At 43.1% G+C, this 24,056-nt stretch overlaps 1 protein-coding gene across 9 annotated transcripts in view; it reads right to left on the reverse strand.

The window, feature by feature from the left end:
• Positions 1-24,056, reverse strand: part of LMO7 (LIM domain 7) — a 199,779-nt gene that overhangs the window by 22,767 nt on the left and 152,956 nt on the right. For 6 of the 9 annotated variants that reach the window (XM_048492310.1, XM_048492318.1, XM_048492317.1 and 3 more), the window contains 9 exons: positions 21,522-21,636; positions 18,208-18,369; positions 17,230-17,417; positions 14,271-14,328; positions 11,577-11,633; positions 8,416-8,441; positions 7,046-7,150; positions 5,231-5,323; positions 1,161-1,531 (listed from right to left, as the gene is read on the reverse strand). In XM_048492310.1, coding sequence (XP_048348267.1) covers positions 1,161-1,531; positions 5,231-5,323; positions 7,046-7,150; positions 8,416-8,441; positions 11,577-11,633; positions 14,271-14,328; positions 17,230-17,417; positions 18,208-18,369; positions 21,522-21,636 — 1,175 coding nt within the window. The remainder of the gene's footprint in view (positions 1-1,160; positions 1,532-5,230; positions 5,324-7,045; positions 7,151-8,415; positions 8,442-11,576; positions 11,634-14,270; positions 14,329-17,229; positions 17,418-18,207; positions 18,370-21,521; positions 21,637-24,056) is intronic. The other 3 variants (XM_048492319.1, XM_048492315.1, XM_048492314.1) reach the window with 2 other exon arrangements.

A 24,056-nucleotide genomic window follows, 5' to 3' on the forward strand; every position in this document is an offset into this window, starting at 1 on the left:
ACGCCAACACCGTTGGCTGATGAACTTTCACTCAGAGACGTGTCTGTTGTTTGTTTGCCTTCCTCTCTCTGCTGCATAGCAATGCAGCCAGCTACAGACAACCCCTGCAGCCATACTGATGTCTCTGGACGTCTGTGCTCTCCTGGGTGGCTACTTTTCTAAAAAGAATCGCCGATAGCGTGATTCTCATTTAAGCCAGGTTAGGGCGGATAAAGCAGGGAAGCTGCGATGCAGGGACGGGAACTGTGCAAAGTTCCCACCCACATCAGATTATATCCCGTTGTAATCCCGTGTTAGATGGCCCATGCGGAAAGGGCCTAAGTGGCACCTGGAAAAACCTGGAAGATAGAGCTGTTCTGCCAGGTCTATGATTGACGGCAACAACATAATCTGGCCTCCCCTTCCCCTTGATTGCCTCTTTTTCTTCTTTTTGCCTTCCCCTTCTGAATGTATGAGTGATAGATCTGGGAGTGGGAATGTATTTCACTAGGAATATTTTATCCCCCAGGAGGAATATATGACCTCAAAGTCTATACGGCAGTGGTGGCGAACCAATGGCACTCCAGATGTTCATGGACTACAAATCAGCAGGGGATGATGGGAATTGTAGTTCATAAACATCTGGAGTGCCATAGGTTTGCCACCACTGCTATACGGCATGATACTAGGAGCAGAAGTGGCGTAGTGGTTAAGAGCAGGTGCACTCTAATCTGGAGGAACCGGGTTTGATTCCCTGCTCTGCCACTTCAACTGTGGAGGTTTATCTGGTGAACTAGATTAGCCTGTGCACTCCAACACATGCCAGCTGGGTGACCTTGGGCTAGTCACAGTTCTTCTGAGCTCTCTCAGCCCCACCTACCTCACAGGGTGTTTATTGTGAGGGGAGAAGGGAAAGGAGTTTGGAAGCCCCTTTGAGTCTCCTATAGGAGAGAAAGGAGGGATATAATAAATCCAACTAGAAGAGAAGAAGAATTTGGATTTATATCCCCGCTTTCTTTCCTGCAGGACTTAAAGACTCAACTATTATTATTGCTGTTGTTTTAACATTGTTTAATTGTAAGCTGCCTTAAGCCTAGTGTGGAAGGGTGGACTAAAAGTTGAATCAATCAATCACCTCAGTTTTCAAAACAAGAAGAGGAAAATAATCGAGCAATGCAGACCTTTGATATTGGGGTCTCTGGGCTGGAATCTCCTTGACTTGTTCCACCACCTGCTGCTTCAATTCCACTTCTTTCTGGAACTTTGGCTCCTCAGCATAGTAGACAGTGTCTTGTCCATTATGTCCCCGCTCCTGCTCCACTTCCTGGAGTTTCTTCTCTTGTTCCACCCGCAAAGTTGTTTCTTCCTGAAGTCTCTGCTCTTCCTGGAGACGCTTCCTGTCTTCCTCTTCTTTATTCCACTGCTCTCTTTCCCCTTCCCATCGTCTGCTGGTGTCATAATAGTCAGCTCTCCCATTTCCGTTAGTTCCCCACTTGCAAGTAGGTGGCTCTTCAGTTACAGAAAGAGAATCTGACTTCCAGATGGTTTGTTCCTAGGTAAAGAGTGCAAAGTTCATATGAACTACATAGAATTCATATGATGGATGGGGGCATTTCAGGGGTGTTCCCAGAGGTGGAAGTTCCCAGGTATGCAAGGGAGGGTAGGGAGGGGGTCCGCCATCTGGATATGGCCCACCCATCCTAGCAAAGGGAGAGGGAGGGGAGAAAGGGGGAGGGGAAGGGTGGCATGCAAGGAAAGAAGAGGGAGAGGAGGGGGTAAGGGGTAGCATGCAAGAGAGAGGAGGGAGGGGGTTGTCTTCCCCCCTCCCCACTCTCAACTCAAAAGTTCACATTACGGGGGAGAGAGAGTGAGGGTGGCATGCAAGGGAGGGGAGGGGAGGGAGGGAGGGAGAGTGGCATGCAAGGGAGGGGGAAAGTGACCTAGCATGACTTAGCCAAAGTATTGGACTATGCTTGCAGTTTCCCTATGATAAGGATGAACAGAGCAAATAGTATGGCTTGAGTTAATGGGCTGAGAAATGCAAACAGGACACCTCCAGGGACGGAGCAAGGGGGAAAGCTCCCGGTGCACTGGTGCTTTTTCGGCCCCTGCCATGCCCCCAGAACGCCCCCGCAGGGGCGCATGCCCTGTGCGTTGCAACCCCCGCTCGCCCCATTGGAGCTATGCCTCTATTGTTTTAACATTGTTTAATTGTAAGCTGCCTTAAGCCTAGTGTGGAAGGGTGGACTAAAAGTTGAATCAATCAATCACCTCAGTTTTCAAAACAAGAAGAGGAAAATAATCATTCATATGAACACCTCAAACACAACACAATCAATTCCTGCATTCAGTGACTTATTTATCAAGTGCAGAGAAATCAAGGGATGTGCAAACTGGCCTTCTGACTGGCTACATTTTCTAGATTACAACCAAAAATGCTCTTAAGCATGAGGTCTCATTTCATCTACTGCCTTTACATTAAAGTCAATTCTCTCTGCTATAGTCTTCACCCATTACCACCTGATATGCAAAGGTACTTCCCTGCATGCTGCTTTAAAGGCTGATTCAAACCTAAGTTGACCATCCTGTTTGTCTCCTTGCATTTTGGGCAGGTGTCCCAAAAGCCAGCTCTCTGTTGTTATTATATCAATGTAGTGATATAAGCATTTACAGAAGCAGGAAGGAGTCAGCAACAGGGGGGAGGGGAAGCATACAAAGCAGCACTAGGGAGTGGCAGGGTGAGACTCGGTGGGCCGGTTATGGGTGGAGAGGAGAGGTCCGGGGCAAAACTGGGCCCACTGGCAAATCTGCCTGCTCTGTCTGTGAAGCAAAATTAAATTTGTGCTAGATCTCTCTTGTCATGGGGAGAATAGAAAATGAATGCAGGGATTGAGGAAATACTTCCACACAAGAAATCTTGCGGTGATGCACATTTGCCCCCCATCATGCAGCAGATGCCTTGTGGGTAATTAACTAATGACTGAATGTCCTTTTTTAAAAAATTTCCAGGAGTTTTAAAAGGAAAAAAGGATATCTAGACCTTAAAAAGTCACAATTCATAATAACTACTGGTTCATTATTACCTCCATTCTCTTAACTTCTTCATAAGCATAAGAAATAATATTAATAAAATCTAATTTGGGACATTGTCTTTAGGCTACAGTTCAGCTCAGGGCACTGAAGTACAATACAGGGCAAGTTTTAATGGCTGTCTTCATGCTCCAGTATAGTGGAGAAGGGGACCTTGGTTCTGTTCAGATTTTGGGGGGGGGGGGCGGATTCAGGTCAGGATTTGTTTGACTCGACTCCCATAGCCTCACAATCCAACAGTAGCAACAGGAAGCTTCATTTGAATGTGCTGAAAGGGCTCTAATTGGATTGAACTGTATTGAAGGGTGGAGCCTCTCCTACACTGTTTTCCTGACCTGAAATGGATTGGGGGCACTATTTGTCCGCTGGGGCACCAGTGCAGCAAAGAAAGCCCTTTTGGGGCCATTCAGGTTCAGGAAAATGGTGTGGTGGGAAGGGTGAACCCCCTCCTCATTCACCCACTACACCAGAGTCCCGATCTGAATCAGGCCTCTGGAGCACTTGAGTACATAGTTGCTGTTTGACTGTATGATTAAGAACTGGGTCTAGGGACTGCTGGTAAAACACACACAGTCCTCAGACCACACTTTACAAAGAGTGTGAAAAATTCTACTTGGAACTAGAAGTTGGGACTTGTGCTTACTTTCAATTTCTTCGTAGAGCACATTTTAAGATTATATCCCACTACTGCCTTTTTAAACATGTAGTCTGACTATTATCCCCGCTGCTATTTAATATCTATATGCGACCCCTTGCTCGACTGGTACGGAGTTTTGGGCTGACTTGTCACCGAAATGCCACGGCACGCAGCCCACCTGGCGATGGAGGGGGGAGCAGCCGCCGCCCCTGCGGCTCTCCAGTCTGTTTGGAGGCGGTTGCTGGTTTGGCTGCGGCAGAGCAGGTTAAAACCGAATCCACCGAAGACTGAGATCCTCTGGCTTGGCCAGCTGGGGGGAGGACAGGATTTTCCAGCAAATGTGTGAGGGGGTCACATTGGCGCCAATCCCCTCCCAGCAGCCCAGGGGTCCACCCTGACGGTTCTCTCTAAATGGAGACCCAGGTGGCCCATACAAACCCGGGCTTCGCTTTTCCAACTTCGTCAGGTCTGGAGTTTATTCCCTTCCTCTCCCAAGCTGACTTGGCTAATGCGACCGCCGCAACGGTCACCTCCAGATTAGAATTATTGTAACTCTTTCCACGCTGGTCTTCATGCGTCCATCCTGAGACCGTTGGTCCAGCACGAAGCGGCGCTGTTGCTTACAGTGCAGCCCTATCTATGATCACATATTCAATTTGGGCTGGCGCCAGCCGCACTGGCTCCCCGTGGAGTTCCGGATCATTTTCAAGGCGCCGGTGTTGACCTTTGCGCCCTGCCGCTGCCTGGGAGCCCCCGTATCTTCTCAGACTCATCACCCTCAGATGTCCCTGCACCGGCCTCTTCTGCCAGGCAATGGAGGCCACCTGTTAGTGGTCCCTGGCCCCTCAAATGATGTTGGAGCCTCCACGTGGGCTAGGCCCTTTACAGCCCCATTCTGCTCAGTGGAACACCCTCCCTCCGGTAGTTCTGGTTCTGCGGGGTCTTGGTGAGTTCCGTGAGGGCTCCAGTAAAACGGAGTTGCCCCACCGGGCCTCTGGAGGGACCAAATGAAACGTGTGCCCCAGCCAGCTTCTACCACCTAGCTGCTACCATTCATCAGGGGATTCTCCCTCCCTCTCCCACTCTGCACCTGGGAGAATTTTAATGAAAATGGGGTTGGTCGGACGCCTTCCTATTATTATATTATTAGTATAGTGTTACCGCTGTTTTAAAGATTTTAATAACTTATTTATTGTATTTTAAGTCGTTGTACACCGCCCAGAGCCCCTAGGGGATGGGGCGGTATAAAAATGTAAACAATAAATAAATAAATAAATAAATAGTCTGAAGAGGAGTTCTGTGAAACTCAAAAGCTACTCCCACTACTCTGTGATTGTTATTTAGCTCTAATGAGAAGATATTTTGCTAGCGTGGTTCCTATTTGGACTTTGTCCCAGGCCAACGCGGCTGCCTGCATTTCCTGTTTGAGAACTATGTGATCTCCTTTCAGTGTGAAAGCAAAATTATGCTTTTGTTTCAGGAAAGAACCAAGAAAGGTCAAAGCACAAAGTGCTGAGGACACACCTCGGTTAAGTATTGAGAACTTTCCTTCTCAACCTCCTCTTGTGCTTTCAGCCATTCTTCCTTCAGCTGCTCCTGCTCCCGCTGGTATTTTTCCTAGTTTTTTTAAAAAACAAAAGCATGACACAATTAGCTGAATTTTTCTTCTGTGCAATACACCCAAATAGTAAGGTAGTCTTTTTTGAACAGATTAAAAGAAACACATGGCTGTGCCCCCACTTCAGCAAAAGTTTATTTAGTACACAAATTATAATCAACATTCTTACCAGTTTTTCCTGTATGTGTGTATAGGGGGTGAGAGGGGGAGATTGCCTACCAGACCAACATTACCCCCCCCCCAAAAAAATTCAGGTCTGTCTAATTTTTTGGTATTTTTTGCATTTGTGCCTATAGGGGGTGCATTTTTAAAGCTAGTGGTATCATCTGGAGACTGTCCTAATGATACCAACCAAGTTTGGTGAAGTTTGGTTCAGGGGGTTCAAAGTTATGGATCCTCAAAGGACCCCCATCTCCTGTTAGCTCCCACTGGAAACAATGGGGGATGGGACACCCATCTTGGGGGTCCATAACTTTGGCCCCCCCAGAAGCAAACCTGACCAAACTTGGGTGATATCATCAGGACAGACTCTGGATGATACCCTGAAAATTTGGTGACACTAGCTTTGAAAATGTGCCCCCTGTAGGCCAAAATGCAAAAAACACCAAAGATACTGGAAAAAAGCTAGAATGTCTTGCATTCGGATTCATTCATATTCGGGCAAAACATATTTGGATCAATTTTGGCCTGAATATGCCCGAATGCACCCAGATTCGGGCCGAATCCAGGATTCGGTGCACCAGAATCTCCAAGCCTATTTCTAATGACAGCCAGTGTGGTATAGTGGAAAACAGTGATGGACTCTAATCTGGAGAACCGAGTTTGATTCCCCACTCCTTCTCATGAGTTGCGGACTCTAATCTAGTGAGCCAGGCTTGTTTCCCCAGTCCTAGACACGAACCCTGCTGGGTCCAGTCATAGTTCTCTCTGGACTCTCTCAATACCTATTTTAGAAGATGTCGGTTGCAGGGAGAGGAAGAGAAAGGAGTTAGTAAGCTGCCTTGAGTTTCTTTACAGGAGAAAAAGGTGGGGTTTAAATCCAAACTTCTCATCTTTTTCTAACCCTGACACTTGTTTATTTTTAGTCAAAGAGCACCCGTGATGTATACAGAATGTACCATTCTATGAAGATGTGTGCTTTGCTCTTGAAGCTTTACTCTCTGAATGAGTATAAACTTACATTGGCAGGAACTCCACATTCAAAATATGAGACAGTTTTAAGCATCCTTACCTGCAAGTGAGCATGACTGAATCACACAGGATTTACTTCTGAACATGACTAAGACGAAATTGCACAGTATAAACTGCTAACCGATACTGTGTTTGGCATTCACAAAGAACAGTCCTATCTATCATTGTGCCAATGACATACTCACTGAGGTCTTGCAACTAAACAGCTTTTCACAACACCTTAAACAGCTGGAAGTGGTTTCTACTGATAGCACAGATAACTGGGCAGCTGGTCTATTCTGTTTGGAGGCCAAGGTTTCCTGGCCTGTTCAGTTGGTCCAGAGCTGCCACTAAAAGTCCTATAGGCCAATGGTTCCCAACCTGGGTTATGCGTACCCCCAGGGGTGCATGTCAGAGCATTTAAGGGTACGTGGAGAAATTATGCAATGGGTTTGCTAAAATAGGGGTACAGTTTTAGGGTAATGGGTTGCCAAAGGGCATGTGAGTGAAAAAGGGCTGGAAACCACCATTCTAGGCCATGAAGAACTCACTTGCAGCAAGCGTTCCTGTTCTGCCTGCCATTTTTCCTGTCTCTCTCTTTCTTTCTCTTGATCCCATGTCCAACGGCTAGAAGCACTTATTGATGGAACTGGGAGCTGTAATAGCAGAGACACACAAAGCACACACATAGATCAATCATTTGCCCGGTTATGTCTCAGGCAAGAACTACTAGACAGTCAGCAGGCAAGCCCAGATTTCTAACAAAATTTGCACTGAGGGGTTTATTTTCTGGAAAAAAGCAACTGGAGGTGGGAAAGGGGCTCCCTTTTAATTTGCTTTCCAATTTAGGGTTGCCAAATTTGGGTTGGGAAATTCCAGGAGTTATGGGGGCAACGCTTGGGCAGGGTGGAGTTTGGGAAGGGGAGAGACCTCAGCTGGGAATAATGTCACCGAGTTCACTTCTGAAGTGGCCGTTTTCTGCAGGGGGAAGAGATCATTGCCTGGAGATGATGTAATTCCAGGAAATCTCCAGGTCCATCCTAAATAGGGTTACCAGCTCTAGATGGGGAAATGTCTGGAGATTTTGGAGGTGGAGCCTGAGGAGGGCAGGTTTGGAGACGGGAGGGACTTCGGTGGGGTATAATCAGAGGCATATCGAGGGGAAGCGGTGCCTGGGGGTAACACCTCCTCTGGGTGCCCCCCTGCCCATGCACCCCACCCCCCTATGCTCAGGGGCAGAGCTCAGATGCTGGGGGCTTGGACCAAGTCCCACCCCCTCTTCTCTGCAGGCCAGTTCATGTCTCTACAGGCCGTACGCCTCTGGGTATAATGCCATAGAGTCCACCATCCAAAGTGGCCATTTTCTCCAGGTGAACTGATTCCTTTTTTCTGGAGATCTGTTATTTATTATTATTATTATTATTATTATTATTATTATTATTATTATTATTATTATTATTATTATTATTATTATTATTTTATTATTTTATTATTTATTTGATTTGATATACCACCCTATCCCAGAAGGGCTCTGTTAAAACAGTAGGAGCTCTCTGCCTACCACCTGGAGGTTTGCAACCCTACCCCTGAAGGATGGAAACCTTTATCTTTGTTGCTGTTTTCCAGCTGACCAGAAAACCTGGTTAAAGAAGGCAGCTCCACGGAAATGCTCTGGGGCAAAGGAGAATGTGAAATTAAATGCCTCTTTTTACCCTTTCCTAAAAACCCACAGCCTATGACACATTGGAGGCAATACAATTGGGAATTACTGGTTGCAGCTGAGGGTGCTGTGCCTTTAGGGGGAAAGGTAGCATAGGTGAGACAGGTAACAACAAAATAAATTCCCACAAGGATGAATGTCAATAACCCATCCACTCATTAGCTCTGATCATCAACATCATTTAGATAAACAAGTACTTACATCAAGGATTGCTGGTTCTGAACCGCCTGTTGGTTTGGAAGTTGTGAGGGAGAAACAACAATAAAGAGAAGAAAAATATGTATTAATGTGATCTGGAGAATACAATTTAAGCATTTTGAGATACTGGTCCTGGGCCCTATTTTCTTTAGTGTATCAAGGACTCATCAGGTGCCCTCAGATGAAGAAATATTAGAGTCATATGAGATGGAAAACTTTACCTCAGTCTTGACTACATATTATATTTACACAGTGGATTTCACTCTTTTTTCCTCTCTCAATTGGGCAAGCTAGTAATGAATAGCAAAAAAAAGATAGCAACAGGATGTCACAGTCATCACATCAGGAAAAAAAGCCCAAAGATGTGAGTACCTTTCCTCAGGTTTCATAAAGAAAAAAATGTAGACAGGAGTGTTTTTCCCTCATTGCTTGTAAGCCTATATTATTGAACAGTGTGCTTGGCTGAAATTTGGATAGTTAAGGTAGTATACTTCCAAACCAGTTCTTTCCTTTTTAAAATTTAAACATGTTTTGTTTATGGCTGAATTGGGTTGTTTCATTGATTCCATTGTTTCATTGATTTCATTGATATTGCAAGCCACCCTGAGTGGGCAAGACAGAGCCTGGAGGGCAAGACAGAGTTTTAAAATATAAATCAAATATGTATATTAAAATAAATACTCTCAGCTGCCACATTATTCTTCCTAGGTAGCTCTCCCCAGGACTGGAAAAAATAAAAACATACTGGTGGGAGCCGAGAATAAGGTGTTCACAATAACATTTGTGAGTGCCACACCAGAAGGATCAATAAATATACCACCAGGTCAGAAATATCAGGTAAGGAGTAAAAATTCCAGTTAAGAGGAAATATAACAGGAAAGGCAAGCCCTCTTGTTCCCTTTAACCTGGAAAATATTAGACTGCAATAATAGATAGATGGACCATATTGAATCTGGCAGCAGATTTTTTCTATCCCTGAAGAAGACAGGTATTGTCAAAGATGAAAAGTGCTGCCAGGTGGAGCAGGTAGCTGGAGGGGAGGGACTCCAAGCTGTAGGGTACAGGATGCCTCTCCTGTTTTATTCACCCACAGAAACCTTCTCTACGGGTATCAGGACGGACCTACTCTCACTGGAACCCTGCAAATGTGTAAACCCATTAAAGGCAGATACAGAAATATTGCTTCAGCCTCACCAGATTGTCCATAATGGCTTGGGAAGCTGGAGATTTGAGGGGAGGACCGGGGGACGATGGGCTTGGGCAGGGGAGGAACCACCAAACAACCGCCCCTCCCCTTGAGAGGAGCCATTTTCTCCAAAGGAACTGATCTCTGTAGTCTGGAAATCAGCTGAAATTCCAGGACATCTTTAGATCCCACCCAGAGGTTGTTAATCTACCACCAAGATGTGCTAAAAATATCCAAGTTCTTGTCACAAAGCACACGATGTACTGTATTCAATATGCTAGCAGTTCTATCAGTTAAGAGCATTACTAACCTACATATACTAGTTGAAAATTTGTATGCCTTCATTATTTCTAAAGATTTGAGTTATCAACAGCAGCTATTCATCTTAAAAATGTCTTACTCTCTTTGTACTGCTGAAAAAAGACATTAGAGGTGCATGTATTATTCACTTTTCAAGTGTCATTTGAAGAAAAACAGCACTTTTTTGAACAGCACAAATAAAACGTCTGCAGTTCTCATATCATGCCTTCGTAGCTTTAAAGACATCTAATTGAAAACAAAAAAAAATGGGGAAAAATGACATGATTGCAGAGTTTGGAGAGAATGCGCCATCACCTCCAGGTGATGCTTTAGGAAATTTCCTGGATCTCTATGGAAAAGAGCACAGAGACACAGGGAAATTCCTACAGTATTACTATGCAGGCCATTTTCTGTCCATTATTCCTTCTGCTCCTTAGTTTCTTAAGGGCAGGGCATTGGGGCCAAGAGGCAGGGTTACCCACCAGGGGCAGGCAAATGGAAAATCTATCCAAGGGTGGAATTACTTTTTCCTATAAATACATACTTGTTTGAATGTAGGAACAGGATAGCCTTAATAAAGGATTCACATACTTTTTTGCAAAACAAATGTGTATCAGTTCCACTGGTCCTCTTAAAAGGCCTAGCATAATGACGTTCACTTTTCAGTACTGTACTGTTATGTGGTACTGTACTGTTATGTGGTAAAGTGATGCTGAAGGCTTGAAAATGAATAAGCAGCGTGCCCGTCACAAAGAGTTACGCTAAAGAGTCTCTGTTTTGTTTATCTTAACTTTCTACAGACAAACCAGCAGGATTTTTTAAAAGACAGGAAGCATGATGTGATTCATTCAGTATATAGCTGGATGTCACTAGGATAAACTCAACCTCCATCAGGATCAACAGGAAACAACAACCTTGAAAATTATTTAAGAACACTGATAAAATGAATGCCTCAATTTTAAGGAAAGCAGATACTCAGTAATGCATAAAATCTTACAACTTCAGCTGTCACCTTATACACCACCACAACAGATTTCATATGCAAGAAAATACTGAAAGAAATAAAGGAAGCGTATGACACAAATTATTGAAGGGGAAGTGAAGGGAAAGTAAGACGTAACATGCAAATCACACTAGTAAACACAGCTTTATAGAAGTGTGACAAACCATTCACAGCAAGAATATCTGGTCATTTCCAATTTCTTTTAAAGAATGTATTAGAATTTGCCCATGGATATGTGACGCAGAATGGGCGTTGCCAATTTTGAATAAAACTAAATCAGATTGAACACAAATTTCAATCTGACTGTTCTTCCTCAGTATACTGGCTTATTAAATCTTCACTCAATAGCATGGCTTTTTAGAGGAGATCTGCCAACTTGGACAGACTGCCCTGTGCTTCACACCGTTTCCCCAGCGGGAACCGTGTCTGGACACACATAAGAGGTGTAAAAGGTTTAATATGTACAGAGGAACACACAAAGCCCATTACCACAAAGGTAGACCCATGAATTGTAAGAAAACCCTGATGATCCTAGGAAAAGAATGGAAACAGATTACGCCGGTTTGCCATATGCGAGCAACAATCAATGATTGAAGAAGACTTGTTAAACAGAATATACACAGCGGGGAACAATTTCATGGAAGTACATGAAATGTTAGATTGTGGTTTTTTTACCTTGTTCAAAAAACTGTGACCGCCTTTTTAAGTTTTTCAAAGAAATAGATTCTGTGTCTATTTGGAAAAAATATGGAGATAACAAATCAGTGCGGAGCGTGGTTTGATCGTATTTCATCTCTTTGCGGTTGACTGGATACAAGCGCATCATTTATTTCAAGCTCACGATTACATTCAAGGTAAGTTGTATGGTCCCAAACATCTTATCATTTGTTAGCTGTAATAGTCCTGGATTTGGGATAATTGATATCGCAGAAAGGAAGAAGGCAAGACAAGCCCTGCTTAGGGTTGTCAGTTCTGGCCTGGGAAATTGCTGGAGGTTAGGGAATGCCTGGGGAGGGGAGAGTGTGGCGAAAGGAGACAGATCAATGAGGATGTGATGCCATGGACCCTCCACAGCTGCCATTTTCTTCAGAGGAAATAATCTCTGGAGGTCTGGAGATCAGCTGTAACTCTGGGAGAACTTCTGGTCCATCTGAATGTGGGCAAAGTTAGTCCTGCTGGTTTAGACATAGGCCCTTTCTGCACTTCACAAATAAAACCTTTTCAGGCAGGAAGGAATAAAAATGTTTCCTCCATGGAGTTCCGCATGGTTTTTAGCCCCAAACTTTTATTTCCAGCCCAAAAATGTTTGCATTGCATGCTGTTCCCCAGTGATTCTTTTTGTGAAAACATCTTGAAAATGTTTTCACTTGCAGTGTAATCTCTTTAAAACGTTTCCCACGCCTCTCTGAAGTCCCTGGACTTCCTTGTCGGTGCCATTTTCTGAGCTCGCAACGGCCATCTCGCAGTGTACTTCCATCAGTTTTTTTTAATTGGGAGGGTTGTATCTATGTACTTACGTAGACACGACCCCTAGAGAATCGCAGCATGATGCTTCAATGTTTGATAGCTATGAATCCATTTGAAAAATGGAATGACCACAAAATGGAGGCCAGGAACTGTTTCTGAGGTGCTTTTGAAAACGTTTTGAAAATGTTTGGCAAACATTTTCAGGGCCTTGTGAGGAAAGGGCCATAGTCTACCTACAGCAGCCAAACAGTTGCCATGACAGGTCAATACACAGGGCATAGAGACCAAGGTCTTCCCCTGACATCAGTATTCATAGTCTGAGTGTCTCAAACTCCATTAATTCTGTGCCTGCTATTCTTGGCATCCAACATGTAAAAACACAGCCAAAGCTAGTGTAGAGAGTTAAATGTTGGACATAGATCAGAACTGGAGGAAGGAAATGAAGGAAACATGAAAATATATTATCAGTGGAAGGTCTTCTCATTCCTCGTAGTGCCGTAGCTGTTTCTTTCATCAATCAGATTCTCATTATTCAATTTTTGTTTTTTCCTTTAAGAAGCTCAGAGCAGTTGATGTGCAGCTTCTACACAGTGGGTTGGGAGGAATACTAACTTCACTATTAGGTAGATGCTAACAGATCATGGGAACCCACAAAGCTGCCTAATACTAAGACAGACCGCTGGTTTATAAAGGAAAGTATTATTGGCTTTATTACTGGAGATATCGGTGATTGAACCTATAACCTTTGGCATACAAAACAGATGTTCAACCATTCTGCCCCATGAGTCACTGCTCTTGATCTACCATAACCCAGACTAGTACAAGGTGCCAAAAGTTCAAAACTATAAATAATTGAAAAGTTAGTAACTCTGTAATTTACCGAACAGTGCTGGTGCATAGAGATTTTTTTTACAATTCTTTTAACTTTAAAAACACATGCACACATTTTTAATATAATTTAAAAAAATAGATTTTCTTAATTTTGGTTAGCCTAACACAAGTAAAAGATTGGTAACAGCTAAATAAACTGGAATCCCAAATGGCCTGCCCTGAATTTCACCCTTGCTCCTAATCCAAGTGGAAACATGTTCTCCTGACCAACTGGGAACCTGATTAGTTCCCACAATGATGAGCGCCACATTTGCAGTTAGACATGTGAACGATGAGCCTTCTTCAAATGGTAGAAGATTCACTCCCAATCCTATCTTTGTGTAGGCTGGAACTGCCAAAAGTGGTTATTATAAACACCCGAAGCTCTGTTGCCACAGAAACGCCGCTGAAATAAATTGAAACTGCGATGGAGCAGTTCCTCAGCTGAAACACACTCCAGTTTTGTGTTACAGATCAAATCTCCTCTTCCTTTCTCTTCCTCACAAAGGGCTAAACATTTTAACACACACACAAATATATAATAACGTCATGATAAGAAGCCAATTGTGCAGGTTCTCAATACAAAGGCTCGACATTGAAAACTTCCTGTAACACAACCCCGCTTCCCGAAGAGTCTCTGCCCTGTTTTTAGGAAGGAGCTTTAACAAAATCTCTCTTCCTGCCCCTAATACCTTGTGGATAAAGAAATTGAACTCTCTCTCTCTCTCAGCTTCCTAGTACTTCTTCTGTTATTATGACATGACCATGGAAGGTATCAGTCAATCATGCAGAAAAATAAAGGAGCTAGCTGTCTTTTTGGTTAACAACCTTTTTCATATGCACTGCTTCCTGAATAAAATCATATTTATTAGTTACTAGCAAGGAGCTTCCATTTATGAAAACTTCGGGGGTCTTCCGTTCCCCCTGTGAATTCATATTTGTGCCCAAGTCATATAAACTGTATTCTTTGGTTATTCCACATACGTAGCATTCACAGTAGCCCCAAACACTCCCAAATGAATGCAGTTTTACCTTTTTGTTCGCTGTTATTAGTGTCTTTTTGCATTCCATTGACTTTTGTTTCTGCGTTCTAAAAACAGAAAGTTAAACATACCATATTAATTCTAGGTCTTTAATTTAGAATCCTTTTTAATCTATGAAGAGAAACACGTCTGGTCTTGGTACACTTCTCAGTGTTCATATGAATGGCATATACTTTGTAAATAATTTATATTCTAATAAGAAGGTAGGCCTATTCAGATAGGATTAATGACTAGCTGAAAAGTGATGCCCTTCCAGGCAGCAGCAGTAATTTTCATTCCTACCCTTTAGGGGTTTTTAATTAATTTCATACCTTTATTATTAATTATTTGGAGTAAATATTGCTCATCCACTGGAAAGATGCAACGAGGAACAATAATTTGCATACGTTTGGGCATTTATCCGTTTTTTAAATTTAAAAATATTTACATGCCCGCTTTTCTCCGAAGCACCCCTGGGCTAACGATGGGTAATGACAATATAAAAACAAATAACGAGGAAAATACTGGTAATCAATTTTTTTCATACAGACTCAATGCTCTGTGCAAGACTCTTTCTTTATCTCTCTTTCCAGAAGATACACCATGATGTTTCAGAGTATTAGAACACAGTTAATCATAGATATGAAAATCCACCAAGACGAGTGATACTTCTTGGAATTAATTTCGTTCAAAGCACGGCTGGGTGCTCTTGGTTGATATTTGAGAAAACCAGGAGAAGGGGAGGGACCTTCATGGGACTCAGATCCCCAAATCCAGGAAGGGATCAAACAATCCTCAACTGGAAACAAAGAACTGGGAAGCTGCCACAACTCAGTCAGTTCTCTCCTAAACTCTGAGGATGAACTCCCTTACGTCCCACTGCTTTCCAAACTTGTCAGCCAAACAGATGCCTTTTTCTTGAATTAAAAATGAATAGAAGAAGAAGAGTTTGGATTTTTACCCCACCTTTCTCTCCTGTAAGGAGACTCAAGGTGGCTTACAAGCTCCTTTCTCTTCCTCTCCCCACACCGGACACCCTGTGAGGTAGGTGGGGCTGAGGGAGTTCCAAAGAACTGTGACTAGCCCAAGGTCACCCAGCAGGAATGCAGGAGTGCAGAAACACATCTGGTTCACCAGATAAGCCTCCACCACTCAGATGGAGGAGAGGGGAATCAAATCTGATTCTCCAGATTGGAATCCACCTGCTCTTAACCACTTCACCACGCTGGTTCATTTAATTCAGACACCCATAGAGTTCCAGGTAGGGTTACCAACTCTGCGTTAGAAAATACTTGGGAGATTTTGCAAATGGAGATAGAGCGGGGTGGTATTGGAGGAGAGGAGGGACTTCAATAGTGTATAGTACCACAGAGTCTCCTTTCCAAAGGGGCCATTTTCTCCAAGTGAACTGATCTCTGTTGCCTGCAGATAAATTGTAATCCTAGGAGATCACCAGTCACCACTTGGCTACTCCATCCAGAGGGCACCTGGCAGCTTCCTCTAAGGAGAGATAATCTTGCTATCCATATGAATGAAGCAATTAAGCTTGTGATAGAGAGGCCACGGGAAAGGGGTAATGATTGAACAGTGAAATTACATAGAGATGCGCAGGGTTCTGAGGAGGCTTTAGGCAGCATGATGTAGGGGTTAGGCGTTTTCTGCTTTTGGCAGTTTTATCTTCAAGATACTTTGCCATTATGGAGCTCTGATTACAAAGCAGGACAATACATGGATTTTTGATAATAGAGGGACTGCGTTCCGGTTTTTCATTTCAAGGGAACATTTCCTGAGATATTAAGACATTACCGTTCTCCATTGGAGACCCAGCGTGGTACATTGGTTAACAGAAGTGGACTGTAATCTGTAGAACCAGGTTTGATCCCCAACCCCTCTATATGAACAACAAACTCTAATCTGGAGAACTCCACATGAAGCCTATTGGGTGACCTTGGGTTAGTCACAGTTCTCTCAAAACTCTCTCAAGAAAGGAGATTGTAAGACACTTTGAGTCTCTTCACAGTTGAAAAACAGTAGGCCTAGCTAATTATTTATCAGTAATACCAGGAGAACAACATGCTCAGTTCTCCTTTCCGGAGCATCTCCTCTCCTCTCTGGAGTATCTCCTAGGCACTCCAATGAATAAGACCCTTGCCAAAAAGCAACCTTCCTTTGCCTCAGAAATTTGAGCCTGAAATCCTCAACACAACACATATTTGTTCGAGAAACCTTTAACCGATCCCCAGTATTATTCATATGAAGAGGACATTTTGCCTTTGCGTCTTCCTAACAAGGGACCTCTGAGGCTCACTTCGTGCCAGAGAGAGATTTAATGGCTCTTTCACACTCACAAAGAGCCAGTGTCAAATTTTTAACTCTTTTGTCGCAGACCAGTTTGTGCAATTTGAAAACCTACTTTGTATACAGCATCATCTACACTAAATCCAATTTAATGTGCAGTGTATGGTTTTTTCTATTTTTTAAAAGCAGAACAGTGGACTCTGGGCTTTGGTACTACACCTTAAAACAACGGATCCCTGCCCCTTCCCCCAGTCAAATTATCTTGGCCCAAACCAAGCATTTTGAAAAAAGTCCACAGAACTGTAAAGCTTATAGATACTTCTGAGATATTTTGTTTCACAACAACTGTGTGATATTTTGTGTCAGAATATCTGCTGCTCCTAGCTAATGTGGCCACCAGCTAGTGATGGGGAAGCGGGACGGGGTAGGGCTGCCAAATCCAGATTGGGAAACTTTTGGAGATTTTGGGGTGGGGCCTAAGGAGGACAGGGACCTCAGTGGGGGACATCTCGAAACAACTACTGTAATTCTTTTATCTGAATCCAAAAGCTGAAAAGGAAGAACAATTCAGTCTCGCACCCAGTTTTATAACCCAGAATTTGATAATCTCTTACCCATTTTTATAAGCCAGAAAACAAATAACCTTCCCTCTCAAAGACACACACACATACCTCACTCTGGAAATTGTTGGGCGTGTCTTGTTGTGTCAGCAGACTTGGACTTTTGACAGAGGTGTGATCGCCAGATGTCACATCAATCAGTTTGCTTTCTGGTGTACCTATAATGTCGGTAGCCATACGGGTGAGATTGAGGATTTTGTGCCTTTCATATGGCAGGGAAGGCTGGTCTTTGCCCCAATCTGATTGGCATGTGGAGATCAAAAAAATTAATAGTGGACAGGAAGGTGTGAAAGTATAGAGAAAAAGAATGAATGTAAATACATCCAAAGGAAACACAGGGGGAAAAGAATTTTTAAAAAAGAATGAAGTAAGAAGTAAATTGGAATTTGACTGTTTAAGAAGGTTAGGGCTTTTGTGAGCAGACCGCCTTCCCCCAAAAAGCAAGAATTAGTCAAGAGCTGGCACAGAACACACTAGCTAGCATAGTAACTTTCCTTTTACAGACCTGAAAAAGAACTGTCATATGCTACTGAAATACTGATAACTAGACAAAGATAAGCCTTTAAATAGCTGGTGTTTGAGTTGCAGGGATCCCAGCAACTTCAGAGATGACCTTTGCCAACAGGATCATATAATGAGCAAAAACATCTGATCCTGCCTGTTATCTGGCCATAAAAATTGTAATGGAAATCTATTACGTCTCAAACCTGGTACCACCAGTGAATATGTTTCTATGAAAACATTCTCTCCAACTGAAGGGAAGTAACTTGCTAATCAAAGCACTGACAGTGTTTGAGCATGCAAAAGCAGTTTTAAAGGATCCCAAGACAAAACAGCAACAAAAAAAGTAAGACACAGAATTATACCCACAACAGCAAGAGTACCAGCAGAAAGCACTACATTTTGCAAAACAGCTGCTGTCGCAGTGGGCTCTAAGAAAAGAGAACTCTCACCTCCCATGGTAAGTATACAGGCAAAGGACAAGTCCCCTTGTAAGTTGCAGTATAATTGCTCGATGCAAGAACTCACCCTTCTTCCCGTATCGCCTGACATCCATGAAAAGGTTTCCAGTTTCTAATGAACTGTTGATGGCTCCTTCCCACTGACTCTGGTCCATATGTGAGACCTTTGTGCCATTGATGGACAAGATTTCATCATCCACGTTCAACTGGCAAAATTCTGCAGGGCTGCCTGCGAACAATGGGAGAAAGGAACAACGTTACTCGCATGAACACCTGCAATGACACAACTGAGTGGTGACTATGTGGTGTGGTTTTTAACACCGGTACCCACAATTCACCTCCACTACCGAGACACCAGACAGCCAGAGTGGTGTCATGGTTAAGAGCAGGTGGACTCGAATCTGGAGAACTTGGCTTAATTCCCCACTCCCCAACTTGAGCAGCAGACTCTTTTCTGGTGCACTGGATTTGTTTCCCTGCTCCTACACATAAAACTTCCAGGGTGATCTTGGGCCAGTCACAGTTCTCTCAGAACTCTCTCAGCCCCACAAAGTGTCTGATGTGCAGAGAGGAAGGTAAGAAGTCTCTAAGCCCTCCTTATAGGAGAGAGAAAAAGGGGGAGGCACAAATGCAAACCCTTATTGTATCAAGGATCTCAGAAACATGGAGAAAATAATAACTACCCTTCCATCAAGGATTAGTTCTATGGTTGCCAACTCTGGCTTGGGAAATGCCTGGAGGTTTGCAGGCACTACCTGGGGAGGGACTTCTCTTTCTCCTAGACTCTATTTAACCATACAGCAGGGGTTTCCAGTTTGGTACCCATAGGTGTCTTAGTTCGCTCCAACTATTTTTAGGAAGTGGGTGGGGCTGGGTGGGACTTTTTCCTGCAAGGCTTCCTCCACCTACTTTTTGTTTAATATTATAAGAAGTGGTTACAACACAGCAGGTGCATGGAGCACATTCCCTCCCAAGATAAGGATTATCTGCCAACATCAAACTCAGAGTAAATTTCACCTGTCACAAGTCATTTCTACACTGACTCTGATTTCTCAACTCCAGTACAAGTCTGGGTTAGAATATATGTCACTCCCCATCTCCCCTCACCAGGAGGGAGAAGAATTGTGATGATGATCAATAATAGAAAAGATTCCTTCGAGTAGAGATGTCTATGGTAGAGATGGTCTTATTTCATGCCTATGCTGTATATAAATGAAAATATATATGTGGAGATATTTCAGGCAACAGAGGAGAGGTTGTTGCTTTAATACAGTTATGCAAAAATGGGTGTCTGATTTGGGGGGGTGGCACAATTTTTGTTTTTGCCTTGGGCACCGTTTTCTGTAGGTATGCCACCAAGTATATAGGCCTCAGTCTTAGCAGAAAATCTAGCTCAATGGTATAGCACATGGCAGGCAAGCATGCAAGAAGCCCCAGGTATGAACTCTAGCTGCTCTGGTTAAAGGTTGCCCACCAGCTGGGGTGGGGACATTTTAGGGCTGTTGCCACAGTGCAGATGAACCAAATGCCTCATACAAAAAAATAATATAGCAGTACATGAGATGGAGTTACTTGATTCTGTGGTGGGCCCATCTAATGAAAAAAGGCACAAACAATTCATCCAGCCCGTTTTCCTGGGCTAAGCTTCTAAGCTTCTGACCCTCTCATGTTTGCTGCGGGCCAGACACTGAAAATCCTTAATTATTAAAAGGTTTACTTCACTGTGTAGCAAATTATACAGTTCCCTGTCTGATACAGCAAGCTCCTGAATAAAGGCTTCAAAGAATAACAGAAAAATACAGACTGAAATTGTACAGATTTGTACAGCTCCTGTCACAGAGCTGTTATAGAATGTATAAAGTGGTGTATGATACTTGCAGGCAAGAAATACTATCAAAGTACTGCCAAGTAATCATTTGTAACACAAACGGAGACCAGTCTGAAACAAGTAAAAATTATTCAAATTTGTGCTCAGGTACATCAGGTAGGTCAAGAAATCGTGAAGTTCTCTTCAAGCACTTTGGTGGTAAAAGAATCAAACTAGGATCTGAGAGACCCAACTTTGAATCTCCATTCTGACATGGAAGCTTGCTAGCTGATCTGGGATCACACTTTCACCATAATCTACCCTCAAAAGTTTGTCAAGAGCACAAAAACTAATAGTGAGTTGAACCCCACTTGGTTCCTCTCAACTCTAATCTGGAGGTCAGGGTTTGATTCCCCGCTCCTCCACATGAGTGACCGACTCTTATCTGGTGAACTGGATTTATTTCCTCATTCCTACACAAGATGCCTGCTGGGTGACCTTGCGCTAATCATAGTTCTCACAAAACTCTCTCAGTCTCATTGACCTCACAAGGTGTCTGTTGAGGGGAGAGGAAGGGAAAGAAGTTTGTCAGCCACCTTGAGGCCCCTTTCTCTTCTTCTTCAGCTACCTTAGAGCCTTATGACAACCATTCCCTGAAGGGCATACCAGGAGATTAGGTATGTGGCAGAAGGGTCTCAAGAACTGCACAGCAACAGTATCCTTCTAAAATTTAACATTCAACAACTAGTTGTTATTACTTTGCACACAGAACTTGCAATCCACAAAAGCAAGCACAATCCTTACAAGATGATTCGCTGGTAGTTTTGGCCTGTTAAAAAAATACGTGACTGGTAGGTTTGTGCTTAGTAAGAGGCACATGTCTCTGTCAGGTTTTTTGTTTTGCCATTGAAATAAAGCTGGAATTAAGGTCATGAAGCAGTTAAGGTCATGAAACAATTTGGATTTTGTTAAAATGAGAAATCCAGTTCTGAAGAATTTCTACAGCACAATGATACTGCATTATCCTATTATATACGAATTCATCATGAGTTGTGGAATATTCGGAACAGCACTATTTATTCAGGATATCACTTAAGCTTTTGGAACCTGGATATGTTAATTTTTTTCTAATTGTAACAAGATAACATTTTAATTTTATTATTTATTCAAAAGTTAATTAAAAAGTAACTGTGATAGATCTTCAACCATGCAAAAACAGTGACTGTATCTGAAGATAGATGTTTTGCTTGCCCATGTTTTGCTTGCCCATGGACTTCAAAGTATGCTGAATTTAAAAAACTGAAAAGTTAGTGGAATGCACTATACTAAAACATTTTGAATGGTGTGGAGGTAAATTGCTCCTTCTACCATAGATCTAGGAGCCAGAGTCCTAAACCAAACATACATCCATTCGCTGAGCATTCGCAGTGTAGACTGTTTCGAAACCCTTTACTATTAGTAGCAGCTTTCCCTTCGGTAACAAACATTGCAACCTGAATTTTTAGAATTTAATTTCAATCACCTGTTTACCTTCCTACAGCAAGTATATTAAGAGCTTTAAATAGTTATTTTACCTTCTTCTATGGACTTGACAAAGACTCCAGAAGGATTCCAGAGCGTTGTGAACCCAAAGCTCCGTCCGCTTCCTGGTTTCTGGTTTATACTGATTCTCATATCACTGAACTGGCTCTGAAGGGAAAAAAAAACATAGAATGTAATATAACACTGCGGTATCTGGTGTCACAAGAACCTACATGGAAGAAAGTCTATCCCCTAAATAAGTGAGGCTACTGTCGGTGTGGGCTTTTAAATTATCCATAAGGTAGTTATAAATGTTCACTACACAGCAACAGCTTAGCAAGTCAATACATTTCAAGTTTCGTATTTAGATATAAACCTGTGTGAGATGCTTGGACCTTTCTCATGGGACCTCCTCAGTCTTTATGGACTTTCCGTGCAGACAGAAAGCTGAAAGTTGATATTCAAGGTGCTCAAACAACAGAAAACCTGGAAAGGGGATATTTTTAGTTTTGTCTAGGGTTGCCAACTCTGGGTTGAAAAATTCCTGGAGTTTTGGGGGGGAGGGTGAGATTTGGGAAAGGACTTCAGCAAGGTATAATTTCATACAGTTCGCTCTCCAGAGCGGCCATTTTCTCCGGGGAACTCTCTGTAGTCAAGAGTCAAGAGTTGAGTTAAAATTCCAGAAGATCTCCAGGCCAAACCTGGAGGTTGGTAGCCCAACTTCTGTCTCTCAAATCCGGGACACAGCCTGCTTTGTAAACTGCAGTGTGCTTTCCAGTGCAGACAAATGACAAAGCACCAAGTGTTGTGATGTGGGAGTTGCCCTTTATTAAGCTTCGGCAATCCTTGCAGGGGCGGTAGTGGATTCCCACAGGCAGCCAGGAATACCTCAGTGCTTGCAGAAGGCGAGCTGCATTTACTCACCACAACATTACACACAAAACAAAGAATTATAATTTAACGAGTAAAGCCAACTGGATATGGAAGACGTATCATCTGAGACCCCTCAATTGTGAGAAAGAGCTGAAAATGGAAAATCCTTTGTTGATAAAATCTCTCATCTGATCCAACTCGGAGTCCTGTCTTTCTGTAGGTTGCTTGCCAGATGTGTCAGAAGCTTGCCTGAGCGGCAGGTATCAGTTTGGATTGATCTCCTTAACTAAGATGAACAGACTTGGTCTGAAAAGGTCATCATTTATCAGGTCAATTTTTGCTCATCACTGACAACTCCTTAGTACAAGATTTAACTAAAGGAGGGCAGTAATTTGCTAGGGGAAAACTCCCATGGTCAAGCAATATCTGGCAAATTACACATTAGGGTAAAATCTCAATAGGGGTGGGGATGGGGGGAATTGAATAGGTGGTACAGAACAACTCCAAATATACCTGATTGAGATTTCTTGTCTGGATCCTTTTTCATCTATTTTCCAAACTAGTTATGTCCCAAAGATGGTATTGGTAATGCAGGTGGATAACCTGTAGCTACAACTGTGTCCATATTGCTGTTTTAGGATCTTTCTACTAAGTTTGTGATGGTCAACTGTGCTAACTGGGGAGGGGGGGTAGGGTTGGCTGACTGGTTCTGAGAGGCAGGTAATGCTTCCTTGAGAAAGGGAGTGGATTCCCCAGCCATGAAACAGACTGTGGTTCATCTAGTTTTAAAGAACCTTGACCCAGAAGATCTTGAAAACTTGATCTGAGATTGCAAATGCCTTAGCAGACCAGGTGCTCTGGAGCAGCAGCAGGCCATTGCTTTCACATCCTGCATGTGAGCTCCCAAAGGCATCTGGTGGGCCACTGCGAGTAGCAGAGTGCTGGACTAGATGGACTCTGGTCTGATCCAGCAGGCTTGTTCTTATGTTCTTATCAGTATCAAATCCTCCATTCTTGAGCAAGGTGATTGCATAAGTGGCAGCTGGACAATTTCTGGCTTTTCAAAATGAGGCAAATTGTTCAGATTCTTTTTTAGTTCTGGAGGACAATTGTACATGCAGTTTTTCCTCTGAAAACAACCCATGCATTTCACTTATACTACCAATGTCAATGGTACTCAGAAATATATTATTATGGAGAAAGTCATTAAAACTGGGGGCATGAAACACAGGAAATTGATGTATTGAATCAGACCATTGACTACCATTACCTAATTGAGCAGTAGCTCACCAGTGTCTCGGGCAGAGGTTATCTCACCTCACCTACAACCTTGTTCTTCTAACTGGAGACTGAGAGAATTGAATCTGGGACCCTCTGCATGCCAAGCCCATATCACTAAGCCAGAGCCCTCTTCCCTATAAGATGAGCTCCCAAACAAGATCCCAAAGGATCTTCGACACAAACTGCCCAAACAAATCCAGTCTCTGTATAGACCGACACAACCCAATTACCCCATAAATACTGTGAACACATGAAAGTTAGAGTAAACTGGAAGAAGACACTTCCATCCAACAGACAATGAAAGAGGCCAGCCCTCTGGCGCATGAGGCAAGTTGTACATTGGGACAGTGTGGTGTTCTACTGCCGATCTGCTCACATCAGTCAAGTTTGGATTCGGAAGAGGAGAGGGAATGGGGCTACCAGTAGCAGTCAGA

This window comes from Sphaerodactylus townsendi, linkage group LG04 (genome assembly GCF_021028975.2).
Source record: "Sphaerodactylus townsendi isolate TG3544 linkage group LG04, MPM_Stown_v2.3, whole genome shotgun sequence".
In the NCBI taxonomy this organism is placed as follows: Eukaryota; Metazoa; Chordata; class Lepidosauria; order Squamata; family Sphaerodactylidae; genus Sphaerodactylus; species Sphaerodactylus townsendi.